Source organism: Nycticebus coucang, chromosome 6 (genome assembly GCF_027406575.1).
Source record: "Nycticebus coucang isolate mNycCou1 chromosome 6, mNycCou1.pri, whole genome shotgun sequence".
Classification (NCBI taxonomy): Eukaryota; Metazoa; Chordata; class Mammalia; order Primates; family Lorisidae; genus Nycticebus; species Nycticebus coucang.
Genome location: NC_069785.1, coordinates 23,978,722 through 23,995,753, shown reverse-complemented (window position 1 = coordinate 23,995,753; position 17,032 = coordinate 23,978,722). Strand labels below are relative to the sequence as shown.

Sequence of the window (17,032 nt, the reverse complement as noted above, 5' to 3'; positions counted from 1 at the left end):
TGTTTCCCTTCATACAAACCCCACAAACCTGTGGAGAGAATACCTAAGTCTGAAATGCAGAGATTTATTCCATGTATATTACAAATAATGGGTGAAAAAAATGTAATAATTTGCCCAGTAATTTATTGTAGGGTGATATACACATTCCCAGTATTGTTATTCCCCTTACAGTTTAGAGTACTATGTGGGCTCACTAACTGTTATAAAATTTATTTAGTGGTCATTGTGGCTACAGAAGTCATTCTAAACAAACAGAAATATCATTCCTCAGAAGAATGCCATTTATCAGTGATGATGAAACTATGATTTTCAGTGTTTAAAGTGTGCATACACGTGTGTCCTTGATAGAGCTGCTGTGTTTGACCTCGTTTTATGTTTATGTTTAAAGAGAAGATACAGAATTGGGTTGATGTGCGAGGGTGTTTTGTATATTTTACCATTTTCTTCTTTTTTGCTTTTAACTTTTTTTTAAATTGGGAAATCAGATCGCTATAACTAAGGTTTGACTATCTCTGTGAAAAAAATCACTCTTTCTTTTTTTTTTTTTTTGTAGTTTTTGGCTGGGGCTGGGTTTGAGCCCGCCACCTCCGGCATATGGGGCTGTCGCCTACTCCTCTGAGCCACAGGCGCCGCCCATCACTGTCTTTCTGACGATAGCAGTTGTAGGTACTATTTATTTTACTTTTTTTATTTTTTGAGACAGTCTCACTATGTCAATACCTCAGTAGAGTGTTGTGCGTCACAGCTCATAGCAACCTCAAATTCTTGGGCTTAAGCAATTCTCTTGCCTCAGCCTCCCAAATAGCTAGGACTACAGGCGCCTGTCACAATGCCCAGCTTTTTTTTTGTTTGTTTTTGTTGTGATTGTTGTTTAGCAGGCCCAGGCTGGGTTTGAACCTGCCAGCCCCTGTGCAAGTGGCCAGCACCCTACTTTATTTTAAATAATAATCTTCCGTTTGCAATTCTGTAGTGTACATTTTCCTCCAGAAGGAAGTACAAGAAACTACATTTTATTAAGAGGCATTTTAGAGTACAGGATATTTTAAAGGTGACATTCCCTAATAGAGAAAAGCTTAAGAAACAAATCTCTTTACTCAAATACAGAAATTTTGAATATGTTTAGGAACCATCTGAGAGGTCAGTTGCATAGTAAAGCTTCAGCTTTGTGTTAAGTGGGAACAGACCTCTTACCCTGCACATTGTGCTACAATAACATAGACACAAAACCACCAGAAGAAGCATAGAGTCAAGCAACTGACTTAAACTTCTCTGAGCTTCAGTTTTCTCATCAGTACAATGGGAAGATGATAATTCTACATCCACTTTCCTATTCCAGAAGATTGTTAGGGAAATTGGGAAAACGGATATAAAGAAATAACTTGCCCAGAGTCATCCGGCTGCCATTGGTAAAGCCAAATGGAAGAAAGAAAGAATGCTGTTCATCCTTAGGTATGGTTCTCACATCTCAAAGCACCTGGTCTTAGCTACTCAACAACAAGTCATGATTAAATGAGATAATAGAGATAAATTCTTAACACAGTGTTGGCATATAGTAAAAGCACTCAATAAACACTAGCATTTATTCTCTGTTGGCTGAGACCTGAAGATACTGTGGATTTTGAAGATAAATATTATAGTTCAGGCAGCACATTTTACAGATGAGGTAGTGACCCAGGAGACAAAGAGCTTGCCTGTAAGTGTAGTTCCCTTATAATTAGCTGGAATGGGTTTCTGCTGAAGCCTCAGTGGGTTTTCTTTTTGGTTTTTTTGTTTGTTTGGTTTTTTGGGGGGTGGCAACATAGACTCTACTGGACATGGGGTACGTGTCTGGGGTTGTCAGATAAAATTGGACTGTGTTCCTCAGAATCCATTCTGAACTCCTTTCTTTTCTACCAGTCTGCTTTTCATTAATGACTTATTTTCAAGTGTCAAGGGCTAAGGAATAGGTGAAAGGTTTTTTTGTTTGTTTTGTTTTGTTTTGTTTTTATTGTTAGGGAATCATTGAGGGTACAAGAAACCAGGTTACACTGATTGCATTTGTTAGGTAAAGTCCCTCTTACAATCATGTCTTGCCCCCAAAAGGAAGACACAACCAATTCTTTCTTAAAGGAGAAAAAGATTCTTACCTCCTCTAAGCCTATAAATGAAAAATACTCATTTTAAGAAACATTTTATGGTCAACAAATAGTCATCTAGAATTTTTCAAGATTAGTGCTATGTAACACTTTTTCTGCCTGAGCTGCTCTTTGATTGTAGATCAGTTGTGTTTGAAGTCTGTGTAAATTATTACTAAACTACATGAAACTACATGGGACTGGAAGAAGATACCAGGCAGGGGACCCACCAAAACTGTCTTCCAAGTGCCATTTTTACTAGTAGTGTTCTGGGCTATTAAGAGTACTGAAATTGAAGGAGTTTTTTTCACAATTATTTGCAGGTAAGATGTCATCTTTGTACTTGGCATGTGTTCTTTGATACTGTTTCGTGGTAACATTTAATTGATGTTTGGTGTACTGTGACTTCTCTTCCTTTGATTTTCAGTCTTATAAAATCAGGCGTACAGTTGAAGAGAAAATGTGTTAATAAGTTAATGAAAAGAATAGAAATAAAATTTGTTTGTTTAGATATGAGTATGAAATACATTTTAAAGCAATAATATTATATAAATGTAATTCATATCATAAAGATATGTAGTTATATTTATGCTGTATGTTTTTTGTCTTTTTTTAAAGAAGGTTTCACTCTGCCACCCAGGCTAGAATGTGGTGACACAGTCATAGCTTGCTGCATCCCTAAATTCCTAGGCTCAAGCAATCCTGCTTCAGCTTTCCTAGTAGCTGGGACTATAGGCATACAACACCATGCCTGGCTAGTTTTTGCCTTTGTGAGATTTAAATATATCAAATACAAATAAGTTAATTTAAGATAATAAACCTTCACTGTCTATATTTCAGAATTTACACAAAAATCAATCTTTTAATGTCATACTCACAGTTTCTCTTGTGTGATACTGTTTTAGTCCATTCCCAGAAGTTGCAGAATCAGTTCAGCAAGAACTAGAATCTTACAGAGCACAAGAAGATGAGGTCAAACGACTTAAAAGCATTATGGTAAGATTCTGTTTGCTTTCTAAAAATTATAGGGAAGAGGAGGACATCTAGAGGGATAAAGAGGTTTATTTGTTCTTTTTTCTTTTTTTATGGCTGAATAATATTCCATGAATATACCACAGCTTACCGATCCATTCCTGGGTCGAAGGACATTTAGGTTGTTTCCACATTTTGGCAATTGTAAATTGGGCTGCGATAAACAGCCTAGTACAAGTGTCTTCATAATAAAAAGGCTTTTTTTCCTGGATAGATGCCCAGTAATGGGATGGCAGGATCAAATAGGAGGTCTAGGTTGAGTGCTTTGAGGTTTCTCCTACTTCCTTCCAAAAAGGTTGTATTAGTTTGCAGTCCCACCAGCAGTGTAAAAGTGTTCCTTTCTCTCCACATCCACTCCAGCATCTGCAGTTTTGAGATTTTGTGATGTGGGCCATTCTCGCTGGGGTTAGATATCTCAGGGTAGTTTTAATTTGCATTTCTCTAATAATTAGGGATGATGAGCACTTTTTCATATGTTTGCTGGCCATTTGTCATCTATGGAGAAGATTCTATTCATCTCTCTTCCCCATTGATGTATGGGATTGTTGGTTTTTTCTTGTAGATTAATTGAAGTTCTGTATAGATCCTGGTTATTAAGCATTCGTCTGATTCAAAATATGCAAATATCCTTTCCCATTGGGTAGATTGTCTATTTGCTTTGGTTGTCTCCTTGGCTGTACAGAAGGTTTTCAGTTTCATTAAATCCCATTTGTTTATTATTGCTATTGTTGCTATTGCCATGGCAGTCATCTTCATAAAGTCTTTCCCCAGGCCAATGTCTTCCAGTGTTTTTCCTATTCTTTCTTTGAGGATTTTTATTGTTTCATGCCTTAAATTTAAGTCCTTTATCCATCTTGAATCAATTTTTGTAAGTGGAGAAAGGTGTGGGTCCAGTTTCAGTCTTTTACATGTGGATATCCAATTCTGGCACCATTTATTGAGTAGTGAGTCTTTCCCCCAGTGGACACTCTTGTTTGGTTTATCGAAGATTAGGTGGCTGTAAATTGTTGGTTTCATTTCCTGGTTTTCTATTCGATTCCAAATGTCTATGTCTCTATTTTTGTGCCAGTACCATGCTGTCTTGACCACTATGACCTTGTAATACAGCCTGAAATCTGGTATGGTGATACCTCCGGCTTTGTTTTTATTACTAAGAACTGCCTTAGCTATGCAGGTTTTTTTCTGGTTCCATACGAAATGCAAAATCATTTTTTTCCAAGGCTTGAATGTTGGTATTTTAATAGAGATGGCACTGAATCGGTAAATTGCTCTGGGAAATATAGACATTTAATAATGTTGATTCTTTCCAGCCATGAGCATGGTATGTTCTTTCATTTGTTAAAGTCCTCTGCTATTTCCTTTCTTAGGTTTTCATAATTTTCTTTATTCTCCTTCACCTCTTTTGTTAGGTATTCCTAAGTATTCCATTTTCTTTGGGGCTAGGGTGAAGGGAGTTGAGTCCTTAATTAACCTCTTGGCTGTTGTTGGCATATACAAAGGCAACTGACTTGTGGACATTGATTTTATATCCTGAGACATTACTGTATTTTTTGATGACTTCCAAGAGTCTTGTGGTTGAGTCTTTACATAAGATCATATCATCAGCAAAAAGGGAGAGTTTGACCTCCTCTGCTCCCATTTGGATGCCCTTTATTTCCTTGTCTTGTCTAACTGTATTGGCTAGAACTTCCAGGACTATGTTGAATAGTAATGGTGACAGAGGACAACCTTGTCTGGTTCCAGTTCTAAGAGGAAGAGCTTTCAGTTTTACTCCATTCAGTAAAATATTAGCTGTGGGTTTGTAATAGATAGCTTTGATCAGTTTCAGAAATGTGCCACCTATGTCTATACTCCTCAGTGTTCTAATTAGAAAAGGATGCTGGATTTTATCGAATGCTTTTTTCACATCTATTGAGAGGATCATATAGTCTTTGGTTTTGCTACTGTTGGTATAGTGAATAATGTTTATAGACTTGCGTATATTAAACCAGCCTTGCATCCCTGGGATGAAACCTACTTGATCATGATGAATGACTTTTTTGATGATAAGCTGTAATCTATTGGCTAAGATTTTGTTGAGAATTTTTGCATCTATATTCATGAGTGAAATTGGTCTGAAATTCTCCTTTTTAGTTGGGTCTTTTTCTGATTTTGGTATCAGGGTGATGTTTGCTTCATAGAACATGTTGGGGAAGATTCCTTCCTCCTCAATTTTTTGCAGTATAGTAATAAGCTCTTCTTTGAAAGTTTGATAAAATTCTGGTGTGAAGCCATCTGGACCAGGGCATTTTTTTTTTTTTTTGGAAGCTTTTTTATTGTTTCTTTGATCTCAGTGCTTGAAATTGGTCTGTTCAGGAGATCTATTTCATCTTGGCTGAGTCTAGGGAGAGGGTGTGATTCTAAATATTGATCCATTTTCTTCACATTGTCAAATTTCTGGGCATAAAGTTTCTGGTAGTATTCAGAGATAATCTCTTGTATCTCTGTGGCATCAGTTGTTATTTCCCCTTTATCATTTCTGATTGATGTTACTAGAGATTTTACTTTTTTATTTCTAGTTAGTCTGGCCAAAGGTTTATCTATTTTATTTATTTTTTCAAAAAACCAATTCCTTGTTTCATTAATTTTCTGAATGATTCTTTTGTTTTCAGTTTCATTTATCTCTGATTTAATTTTGGATATTTCTTTTCTTCTGCTGGGTTTAGGCTTAGATTGTTCTTCTTTTTCCAATTCCATCAGATGGCTTGTGAGTTTGTTGACACGCTCTCTGTTTTTCGAATATAGGCTTCTAAAGCACTAAATTTTCCTCTCATGACTGCTTTTGCTGTATCCCATAGGTTTTGGTAACTTGTGTCTTCATTATTGTTATACTCAAGGAAGTTAATGATTTCCTTTTTTATTTCTTCCCACACCCAACTGTCATTCAGCTTAAGGTTGTTTAACTTCCATGCCTTTTGGGAGGTTTAGCATTTTTGTTGGAGTTACTTTTAGTGCCTTGTGGTCTGAGAAGATGGAAGGTAGAATTTCAATTCTTTTGATTCTGTTGAGGTTTGTTTTGTGTCCGAGGATATGATCAATTTTGGAGAATGTTCCATGGGATGATGAGAAGAATGTATATTCTTTATCTTTGGGATGGAGTGTTCTATATACATCTTTCAAGCACAGTTGTTCCAGGGTCTCATTTAAATCTCTAATATCTTTGTTTACTTTCAATTTAGAGGATCTGTCCAGCTCTGAGAGAGGGATGTTGAAGTCCCCTGTTATTACGGTGTTATAGGATATCATATTGCTCAGACTAAGCAAGGTCTGTTTCAAGAATCTGGGAGCATTTAAATTGGGTGTATAAATATTTAGAATTGAAATGTCTTCTTGTATTTTTCCCTTTACCAATATGAAGTGAACATTGTTGTCCTTTTTGACTTTCGTTGCTTTAAATCCACATGTATCTGAAAATAAGATTGCAACCCCTCTTTTCTTCCGAATTCCGTTTGCCTGAAAAATTGACTTCCAACCCTTAACTCTGAGTTTTAATTTGTCTTTGGACGTGAGGTGTGTTTCCTGTAGACAGCAAATAGATGGCTTGTGTTTTTTAATCCAATCAGCCAATCTATGCCTCTTCAGTGAGGAATTCAAGCCATTGACATTTGTTGAGATAATTGGTAAGTGTAGTAGTGTTCTATCCATCTTATTTTGTGAAAGTACATTGCTTAGTTTTGTCTTTTGCATCATTGTGGAAACTAGGTTCTGTCCTTTAGTTTCTGGGTGTTTACTTTGCTGAAGGTCTGTTGTGATAGTCAGCATGTAGAACAGATTGAAATATTTCCTGTAAGGCTGGTCTTATTGTGGCAAATTTCCTCAATGTTTACATATCCATAAAAGATTTGATTTCTCCATCAATTTTAAAGCTTAGCTTAGCGGGATATAGAATTCTGGGCTGGAAATTGTTCTGTTTAAGTAGATTAAAGACAGATGACCATTGTCTTCTGGCTTGAAAAGTTTCATTAGAGAAGTCCGCGTTCAGCCTGATAAATTTGCTCCTGTAGGTCAGTTGGCGCTTACTCCTGGCAGCTTGCAAAATCTTTACTTTTGTCTTAACTTTAGATAGATTCATCACAGTGTGCCTTGGAGAGGCTCTATTTGAATTGAGGCAACCAGGGGACTGATATAACTCTGAAAGGAGTATGTCAGAATCTTTGGTGTTTTTTTTGTTTTTCTTTTTGTTTTTTCATAAAAATTTAAGGCTTTAATAACAACAAAAATAATCTCAACTAACAAGTGATATTTTCTAAAGGAAATCTAAATATTGAGAAGAGTGGAATTTTTAAAAGAATAATATGATTTTATGATTTGAAAAAATATGTAATGTGGCTTCATTTCAGAGATGTGTTGCGTGCTGTTCATTCTGCCATCCTTTGATCTAACTTCAGATTTCAGCTCAGTTGTTTATTACTGTGTTGTTTATTACTGCAAGCCCTTAACTGAAAATGCCAGCTGATTATTTATTTAGTCATCCAACCATTTATTAGACCGGTAGTGAGTAGAACTTTTCTATAACTATTGAAAATATGTGCTTGCTCCTCAGAGGGGAATAATTGCTATCCTAGGTGACTTAAATCTTAGTGTATATCAGTTATCTTAGGACTGTGTTAATTTTAGGCTTGGGTCTGGGATTTTCAAGTAGCTACTGGGACCTTTTTTTTCCCCAGGGACTAGAAGGGGAAGATGAAGGAGCCATCAGTATGCTTTCTGACAATACTGCTAAGCTCACATCAGCCGTCAGGTAAGTAAGCAATATATCTTCTTTGAAGTCTCTCTGTTGATAAGATTTATTCTGGAGGTTAAAAAAAAATAGTTTTTAATAAAAGGAAGTTATTAAGTATTGGCCATTACCTACTAAGTAAAGTTTAAAGAACTAAATTGTTCAGGCTGATTTTAGTTTTCCCTTAGACATAGCAGGTCATTTGCTTCTTTTACCAGTTAGAATTGTGTAATGGGGCAGTTTTACTAGGAAAATAGCATTACTGATAAAGTATGGTAAGTTATTTTTAATTTTATTGATGCTATTTTCTTAACTAAAATTTGAGCAGGTTTTTTTTTGTTTTGTTTTGGGTTTTTGTTTGTTTTTTGATACTCTGCTATTAAGGAGAGAGAAAATATATTTTAGAAATAGGTAGAAGTCATGTTTTCATTAATATGATTTTATTGTAAACCTCCAAGTTTAGAATCAGAATGTAAAATGATAGAAATAATGAAATTTGGGATAGAGATTTTCTTTTTTTTTTTTTTTGAGACAGTCTTACCCTGTTACCCAGGCTAGAATACTATGGCATCAGCCTACCTCATAGAAACCTCAAATTCCTGTGTTCAAGTGGTCCTTCTGCCTCAGCCTCCTGAGTAGCTGTGACTACAAGCCCCCACCACAACATTCGGCTAATTTTTTACTATTTTTTAATAGAGATAGGGTCTTGCTGTTGCTCAGGCTGGTCTCAAACTCCTGTGCTCAAGCAGTCCTCCCACCTCAGCTTCCCAAAGTACTAGGATTACATGCATGAGCCACCACGCCCAGCCCAGATTATTTTAAAATAAGAAGCATTACGCCTGTATTAAACTAATAAATAGAAAATAAATAAAGTAATAAGTACATATGTCTTCATACCTAGAGATTAAATTCATCTGATAGAAAATTTAAATTGTCATTTTGTAACTGTTTCACTATTCTTAGTTTCCTCAGAGAAAACACCCATGCATGAGTTTTATTAAAGTCTATATCATTTTAGAAATGTAGTGGCTAATTTTTAATTTTTTGGTACTTGTAGTTCTTTGCCAGAACTTCTTGAAAAAAAAAGACTTATTGATCTCCATACAAATGTTGCCACTGCTGTTTTAGAACATATAAAGGTAAATTTCATTTTTCTCCTACAACATTGCATTTATATGGGGTTTTATACTTTGTAAACTTCTTTCAGGGTTGTCTGACCTATTTTCTTTTCTGCCGCATACTGGAAGAAAAGTTGTAATACACAAATGCTAACGAAAGCTGATGAGCATCATAAAAGGTCCGTGCATACTTGTGATTTTCAGCACCACAGATAACAGTCTTTAAACAATCTGCATGCAGCCCGTGGGCCACAGGTTGGACACTCCTGTAAGATTAATCTGTTAATATCAAAGCTTCTTACTATGTTTCATTGAATTGTGATTTTGAAACAAATATATTTGGGCTTCTATATTTCATTATATTTCTTTTTCGTATTACCTTATTTGTGATTATCCCCGATCAGCTTACTTAATCAGTCCTTCAGTATTTTTCTGTAATTTTTCTCTGGACATGGAGCTGAATTTAAATGGCAAACAGACCATACACTAAGACTTGATTAATACTGACTCCTACTTTTCTATTTGATATGATGCATTTGAAACTGTATTAAAAGCTGAATATAATTGCTGCCTATCAAAGATGTTGATAACATCTCAAGCTTATGGAGAAAGGACTTAAAAGGGGTGTTTTTTTTTTAAGATTTGAAAAGCCGGGCCGCGCCTGTGGCTCAGTCGGTGGGGCTCCGGCCCCATATACCAAGGGTGGCAGGTTCAAACCCGGCCCCAGCTGAACTGCAACCAAAAAATAGCCGGGCGTTGTGGCAGGCACCTGTAGTCCCAGCTGCTCGGGAGGCTGAGGCAAGAGAATTGCTTAAGCCCAGGAGTTGGAGGTTGCTGTGAGCTGTATGATGCCATGGCACTCTACCAAGGGCCATAAAGTGAAACTCTGTCTCTACAAAAAAAAAAAAAAAGATTTAAAAAGCCATAAAACATTGGAAAAGGAGCTAATATAGATATATAATAGGCATTTGCAGCATGGAATTTAAACTTACATAATTTCTATTAATCTGATAACTTAATTTTTTCTTTGTTCTACATCTTAATTTTGATACTTGATATTTTTCAGATATGTACAGGATTAGAAACATAATTGTAAAGTCTGTAGGTCAAGCGATATCAAATGATGATTTCACTTCCATATGTGGAACCTTTATAAAATGGCAAAAGTCTGCTCAGATCTGTTTAGCTGAGGTCATTTTCTCCTGCAGACATAATGAACATGCATACACATTTAGCCAGGTAAAATACAATAGAGCGCTATCCCGAAAATGTCTTTCGTAAGAGAGGAAAGACTTTGCTTACAAGGCTAAATATGAAGATTGCAAATATGATACAGAAAGTTAAGCAAAAATATCTTGCCCTAAAACAAACAAAATACAGGTTCTAACTCACATCTATTAAACTATATTTATCTAATTAAGACCTTATGATGCATTCAACATACTTTTTTTTTTTTTTATAGACAGAGTCTCATTTTGTCACCCTTGATAGAGTGCTGTGGTATCACAGCTCACAGCAATCTCCAGTTCTTGGGCTTAGGCGATTCTCTTGCCTCAGCCTCCTTAGCAGTTGGGACTACTGGTACCCGCCACAACACCCAGCTATTTTGTTGTTGTTGTTTTTGTTGCTACAGTTTGGCTAGGGCCGGGTTGGAACCCGCCACCCTCAGTATATGGAGTCGGTGCCCTACCCACTGAGCAAGCCACAGGCGCCACCCTCAACATACATTTTTTTGTTGTTGCTATATGCTATGCACTATGTTAAGTGCTAGGTGCAAATAGACAATTAAAACAAATTCTAAGTTAATTGTTAATAGTCCTATGTGTGCTTTGAGACTTAAGCTGTTCTGTAGACTTCCTTTCACTTATAATTTTTCTTTTTTTTTTAATTACTAAAATTTCTTGATTCTTACATCATTTTACTTTCTTTTCTTTCTTTTTCTTTTTTTTTTTTTTGAGACAGTCTTACTCTGTCACTCTGGAGTTGAGTGCTATCATGTTAGCATAGCTTACAGCAACTTCAAACTCCTGGGCTCAGGCCATCCTCTTGCTTCACCTGCCGAGTAGCTAGAACTATAGGCACCAGCCATAACGCCTGGCTAATTTTCTTTTATTTTAGTGGAGACCAAGCCTCACTCTTGCTCAGGGTGGTCAGGAACTCCTGAGCTCAAGCAATATGCCCATCTCAGCACTCCTAGAGTGCTAGGACTACAGGTGTGAGCCACCACACTGGGCCAATTTTTATATATTGCTTTCTGACCTCAAATCTTGCAATGGTTAAAAAGCAGGAAAATGCAAACTCAGCTTCACCTACTAAGCTTAGTTTTATAACCCAAACTAATTATCATACCATTAGAAAGTACACCATTCATCTCATTTATAAAACTTTACAAACATTATTCTGCCACAGATTTATCTGAATATATATTTAATAATATCGGTCAGAACTAGAACTTATAATTTGAGAAGATTTTGATTAATTTACTTATTGAGTCAGGTTTATGGAGTGGCTCTGTGTATCATGGTCGGTCCTAATGACATTGTAGTAAACAAGACAGATAAGTTCTATGTTCTCTTGGAGGTTATGTGTGCTGACAATAAGCAGAGTAAACAAATGAGAAAACAGGATAACTTCAGGCATTTAAAGTAATGCAAGAGCAACAAAAATGAGGGGGACATGGCTGAGGGGCTAACTCCAGAGTAAGTGGTCAGGGAAATCACCTGTAATGAGATGATATTTGAGTTGAGATTTGAATTTCAAAAAGAGCTAATTATTGAAGATCTTGGGACTGGGCAATCCAGGCAGAAGGAATAATAAATGCAAAAGCCTTAAGACAAATAAATTGGTGTGCTTGAGAACCTAGAAGATGACAAATGTGTTTTATCAGTGAAAGAGAGAATAATGGACTATTACACTATTATATATACAGAATATATACAGTACTATACTATAGTACCATATATGTATTTTATATATATATACACACGCACACACACTATATATATAGAACTTTATACTATGGTACTATAATACTGTTCTAATTGAAGACCTCCTGTTCTCATGAAAGATGTTTCTTACAAGGCTGCTAATTCTCTGGCAGGGCACCTTATGCTAAGAAAGTTGTTATTCAACCAAAAAAAAAAAAAAAGAAAGTTGTTATTCAAAATATTGAGTGATTTTATGTAAAAGGTAGACATTATTGAATCATTACTTTGTTGTAATTCAAGGAAGATAATTTTTTCCTAACAGTCTGATTTAAAGAAACTATGTTATAAATAGATGTTCATTTTACAGAGGGAAAATACTGTCATGTATAGGACATATTCTTCCTAGTCAGGTAGTTCTAGGAAACCCAATTAATATCAGAAGGGTTTTGTTTTTTTTTAATATTACAGATAAAGGAGCATATTTGTTTTAAATATTTACTTATAAAATATGGTTATATTTAATAAATACCATGTGTAAGACTTATCTTGATATAAGAAATTCTCTAAGTATGGAAAAATTGGAGTATTTTCTGTGAAGATTCCTTTTTCTTTTGAGACAGAGTCTCACTATGTCGCCCTGGGTAGAGTGCTGTGGCGTCAGAGCTCACAGCAACCTGAAACTCTTGAGCTTAAGTGATTCTCTTGCACCCGCCACAACGCCCAGCTACTTTTCTGTTTCAGTTGTCATTGTTGTTTTAGCTGGCCTGGGCCAGGTTCAAACCCGCCAGCCTCGGTGTATGTGGCCAGTCCCCTACCTACTGCACTACAGGTACCACCAAAGATGGCTTTTTTAATGTTGACCATCTCTCTTTTTTTAAGTTCCTCTTCTCCCTTATCAAAATTAGCACATAAACTCTATTTTTTCATTATTTGTTATTCCTGGTTATAAAGTTTCTTCTTACATTTTTCTACATTTATTAAATTTTCAACTTTGTAATAATTACTTCTAAGTGGCATGTTTATTTGTACCATTGCTGTGTTACATAGCACACTACCTACCACTGGCTGTAATGTTGATATTGATTAAAGAAGTGTTTTTCTCCATGTTATCTTGCTTTTTTCACCAGATTTTCTTCACCATTTGAGTTTCAGTTCTTTATAAACACTCACCTAAGCAGTAAATATTTTTTATTAGCAGGAATGTTGTCTTTTTATGCTTGGCACCCATGGCACAGTGGTTACAGCGCTGGCCACATGTGCCAAGGCTGATGGGTTCAAACCCAGCCTGGGCCAGCTAAACAGCAATGACAACTGAAATAGAAATAAAAAAATAGCCAGGTGTCGTGACAGATGCTTGTAGTCCCAGCTACTTGGGAGGCTAAGGCAAGAGAATCCCTTAAGCCCAATAGTTGGAGGTTGCTGTGAGCTGTGATGCCATAGTACTCTACAGAGGGTGACATAATAAGACTCTGTCTCCAAAAAAAAAAAAAAGGAAATTGTCTTTTTATGCAGAGATAATCAGTATTTCTCTTGATATTTGTCTTTATTGAAGTTTTACATATTTTTTCCTCAGGGATATTTAGGTTATATAATAGCTGCTATTTACATTTCCCATTTTCTGAAGCAGGAAACCAGAAGAAATTAATCTCTTTAGAAGTCCTAACTAATATTTATCTTGTAGTGTTTTGGTGGAAAATTAGAACTCACCAGTTTGCCACAATTTTAACAAATATTATCACTTATAGTCTAAGGATTTTAGTGATTTGAGTAATAAAACTCAAATAAATAAAACTTTGGTCTAATAAAAAGTAAATTATTGTTTTGAATAATCTATATTTTTAAACATCTTTTAGTTCTTTCACTTTACATACAAATATTACTTTCTCCCCACTTTCGGAAGTTAGGAAATAGTTTTCATGATTACAGAAAAATAAGGTATAGACAACTTATTTTAATTACTCTGTTTTTATTTTTTTGAGACAGAATCTCACTATGCTGCCCTTGGTAGAGTGCTGTGGCGTCATAGCTCACAGCAACCTCAAACTCCTGGGCTTAAGAGATTCTCTTGCCTCCATCTCCCAAGTAGCTGGGACTACAGGTGCCTGCCACAGTGCCCAGCTGTTTTTAGAGATAAGGTCTCACTTTGGCTCAGGCAGGTCTTGAACATGTGAGCTCAGGCAATCCACTCGCCTCAGCCTCCCAAGTGCTGGGATTGCAGGCATAACCCACTGTACCCGGCTATTTTAATTATTCTTAACCCACCTGTGTAGGCAAACTGAATTAAGTAATATTTTGCTCCAGGTACCTAAAGAAAGGAAAATAAGCCTACTTGTGAGGCCTAGTAGATGCAAGATAGAAATGGTATCATATCATCTTTCTCCTAGTGCTCTCATCTAAGAGGAAAAGTCCTAGTGTCTTGAGTGCTCCACCTACACGGAGCTGGCAGAAAATAAGCTATTGATTAAAAGTTGTGTAGAGCAAGACTCAGTTGTTGGGCGGCACCTGTGGCTCAGTGAGTAGGGTGCCAGCCCCATATACCGAGGGTGGCAGGTTTGAACCCGGCCCCAGCCAAACTGCAACAAAAAATAGCCAGGTGCTGTGGCAGGCACCTGTAGTCCCAGCTACTGGGGAGGCTGAGGCAAGAGAATTGCCTAAGCTGGAGGTTGCTGTGATCTGTGATGCCATTGCAATCTACCTAGGGGGACAAAGTGAAACTCTGTCTCTAAAAAAAAAAAAAAGACTTAGTTGTTACTGTATCTTCATTTTTATTTTCCTTGTTGTTGTGGAGCAAGTGGAAAGAGACTGTGTTAGATTAAGGGCTTACTCTGATCAAGTGGTCCCCAGTGGACAAGCTATTGTATCTGTTCTCATCTCAAATAAGTTTAGTTAGTATCAGAACCTAAAGAAGTTTTTTTTTATTCTAAGTATAACAAAAGATAACTCTTGGGTGATTGGAATAATCTTTATTTAACTCTTAAGTCACCATGTATTTCTGGAGACTACTTCCACATCTGTAAAAGCAAAGTATGAAATTAGCTTTCTCTAGTTTGTAGCTCCCACTTCTTTACCACTTGCTATTGTGAAGATCAAGCACTGTCCATTTGCAAGACACAGATTAATAGAACTATAAATATTAAAATCAAAGGAATAAAGACATTTCAAAACTCAATAATAAGAAAGCAAACAACCTGTGTTAGTTGGGTTCTCCAGAGAAACAGAACTAATCCTTGCTGAAAATATCAACACATGTGGAGTGTTTTCTCTTTTAAAGGGAGAACAAACTTTTTTAGTCACTTATATGTCAGATAATTTGACAAAATAGGTATGTTTCCCCATTTTAAAGGAAATGAGTCTCAGATATAACTGAATACTTACGACCATCTACCAGAGCCTTAATTTGAATTCGGACTCTCATATTCTCTCTACTGTGCTATAGTTTCAAAAAACATATATAACAAAAATTCAAGAGTTATTTGCTCTTTTATAATTAGAAATAATTTAAATTAAAAAATAACAATTAAAAAGTAGAGAATAGAATGGTAGGGTACATCAACTATCATCTTAAACTATTTGAATATTTAATGTGTCATTCTTTTTTTTTTTTGTTTGCAGTTTTTAGCCGGGGCTGGATTTGAACCCACTACCTCCGGCATATGGGGCCGGCACCCTATCCCTTTGAGCCACAGGTGCCACCCATGTCATTCGTTTTTAAAATGTTCAGTCACTTTGATATATTTATGTTCACGAATGCTTAAATCTGAAATGAAAAATTAGTATTTAACTTGTAAATTAGTTTCATAAAGCAAGTACACTTTTTTAAAGGAATTTTTTGGTAAGTCAGTTATGTTGAGGTACTGATAAGTACCACCAGAATCAGCTTCCATGTTAAGATTACATACTGGCTATGATACCAAACATTAATACACATAAATATATTCTTCCAGCTTTATGTAGATTGTAATTAAAAAATAAGACCTGTAAATATTTATGTACCATGTGATGTTTTGATATACATTAGCATTGTGACATGATTACTGCCGTCAAGCTAATTAAAATATTTCTGCCAGTAATAAATGAATGTTGCTATTGTTCTACATCTTTGCCAGCATTTGGTGTTGTCAGTGTTCTGGATTTTGGCTATTCCAATAGGTGTGTACCTGTATCTTGTGGCCTTAATTTGCATTTCCCTGATAACGTATGATGTGGCACCTCTTTTTATATGCTTATTTGCCATCTGTATGTCTTCTTTGTTGAGGTATCTTTTGCCCATTTTTATTCAGGTTATTCGTTTTCTTGTTCAGTTTTAAAGGTCCTTTGCATTTTTTAGTAGCAGTTCTTTTATTGGGTATGTCTTTTGCACTATTTTCTCCCAGTATGTGGCATGTCCTAGTCTTTCTGTCCATGAACATGGAATATCTCTCCATTTCTTTAGTTCTTTGATTTCTTTTATCTCAGTTTTGTATGTTTCATCGCATAGCTCTTGTACATATTTTGTTAGATTTATGTCTAAGTATATTTAGGCTTTAGGGTGCTAATATAAATGATGCTATTTTTAATTTCAAATTTCAGTTCATTCTGGTATATAGGAAAGCAGCTGGCTTTATACAATTAATTTTATATCCAGCAACTGTGTTATGTCACTTATTAGGAGGTTTTTTGTGAATTCTTTATGATTTCCTATAAAGATAATCATAACAAAGACATTTTTATTTCTTCCTTTCCAGTCTGTATACCTTTTCTTATTTATTGCATTAGGTGAGACATACAGTATGATAATGGTGGTAAGAGTAGACATCCTTGCCTTGTTTTTGATCCTAGCAGGAACCATCTAGTTCCTCACCATTTGTGTTCTTTTTTCTAGAAGATGTTGTAGAGAATTTGTATAATTTTTTTTAATTTAATTTTTATTAAATCAGAACTATATACATTTATGAGGTATAATGTGATGATTTGATATACAATGTGGAATGCTTAAATCAAACTGATTAACATAATCATCACCCTACTTACTTTTTGTGGTAAGACATTTATAATTTACCCTTAGTTATTTTGAAGTATACCCTTGCGTTGTACACATTAGGC

General features: G+C 35.7%; 1 protein-coding gene across 3 annotated transcripts in view; it reads left to right on the top strand.

Moving 5' to 3' along the window:
- Positions 1–17,032, top strand: part of SCFD1 (sec1 family domain containing 1) — a 97,611-nt gene that overhangs the window by 33,271 nt on the left and 47,308 nt on the right. For all 3 annotated transcript variants that reach the window (XM_053593801.1, XM_053593802.1, XM_053593803.1), the window contains exons 12-14: positions 3,020–3,110; positions 7,853–7,926; positions 8,963–9,044. In XM_053593801.1, the coding sequence (XP_053449776.1) occupies positions 3,020–3,110; positions 7,853–7,926; positions 8,963–9,044 (247 nt within the window). The remainder of the gene's footprint in view (positions 1–3,019; positions 3,111–7,852; positions 7,927–8,962; positions 9,045–17,032) is intronic.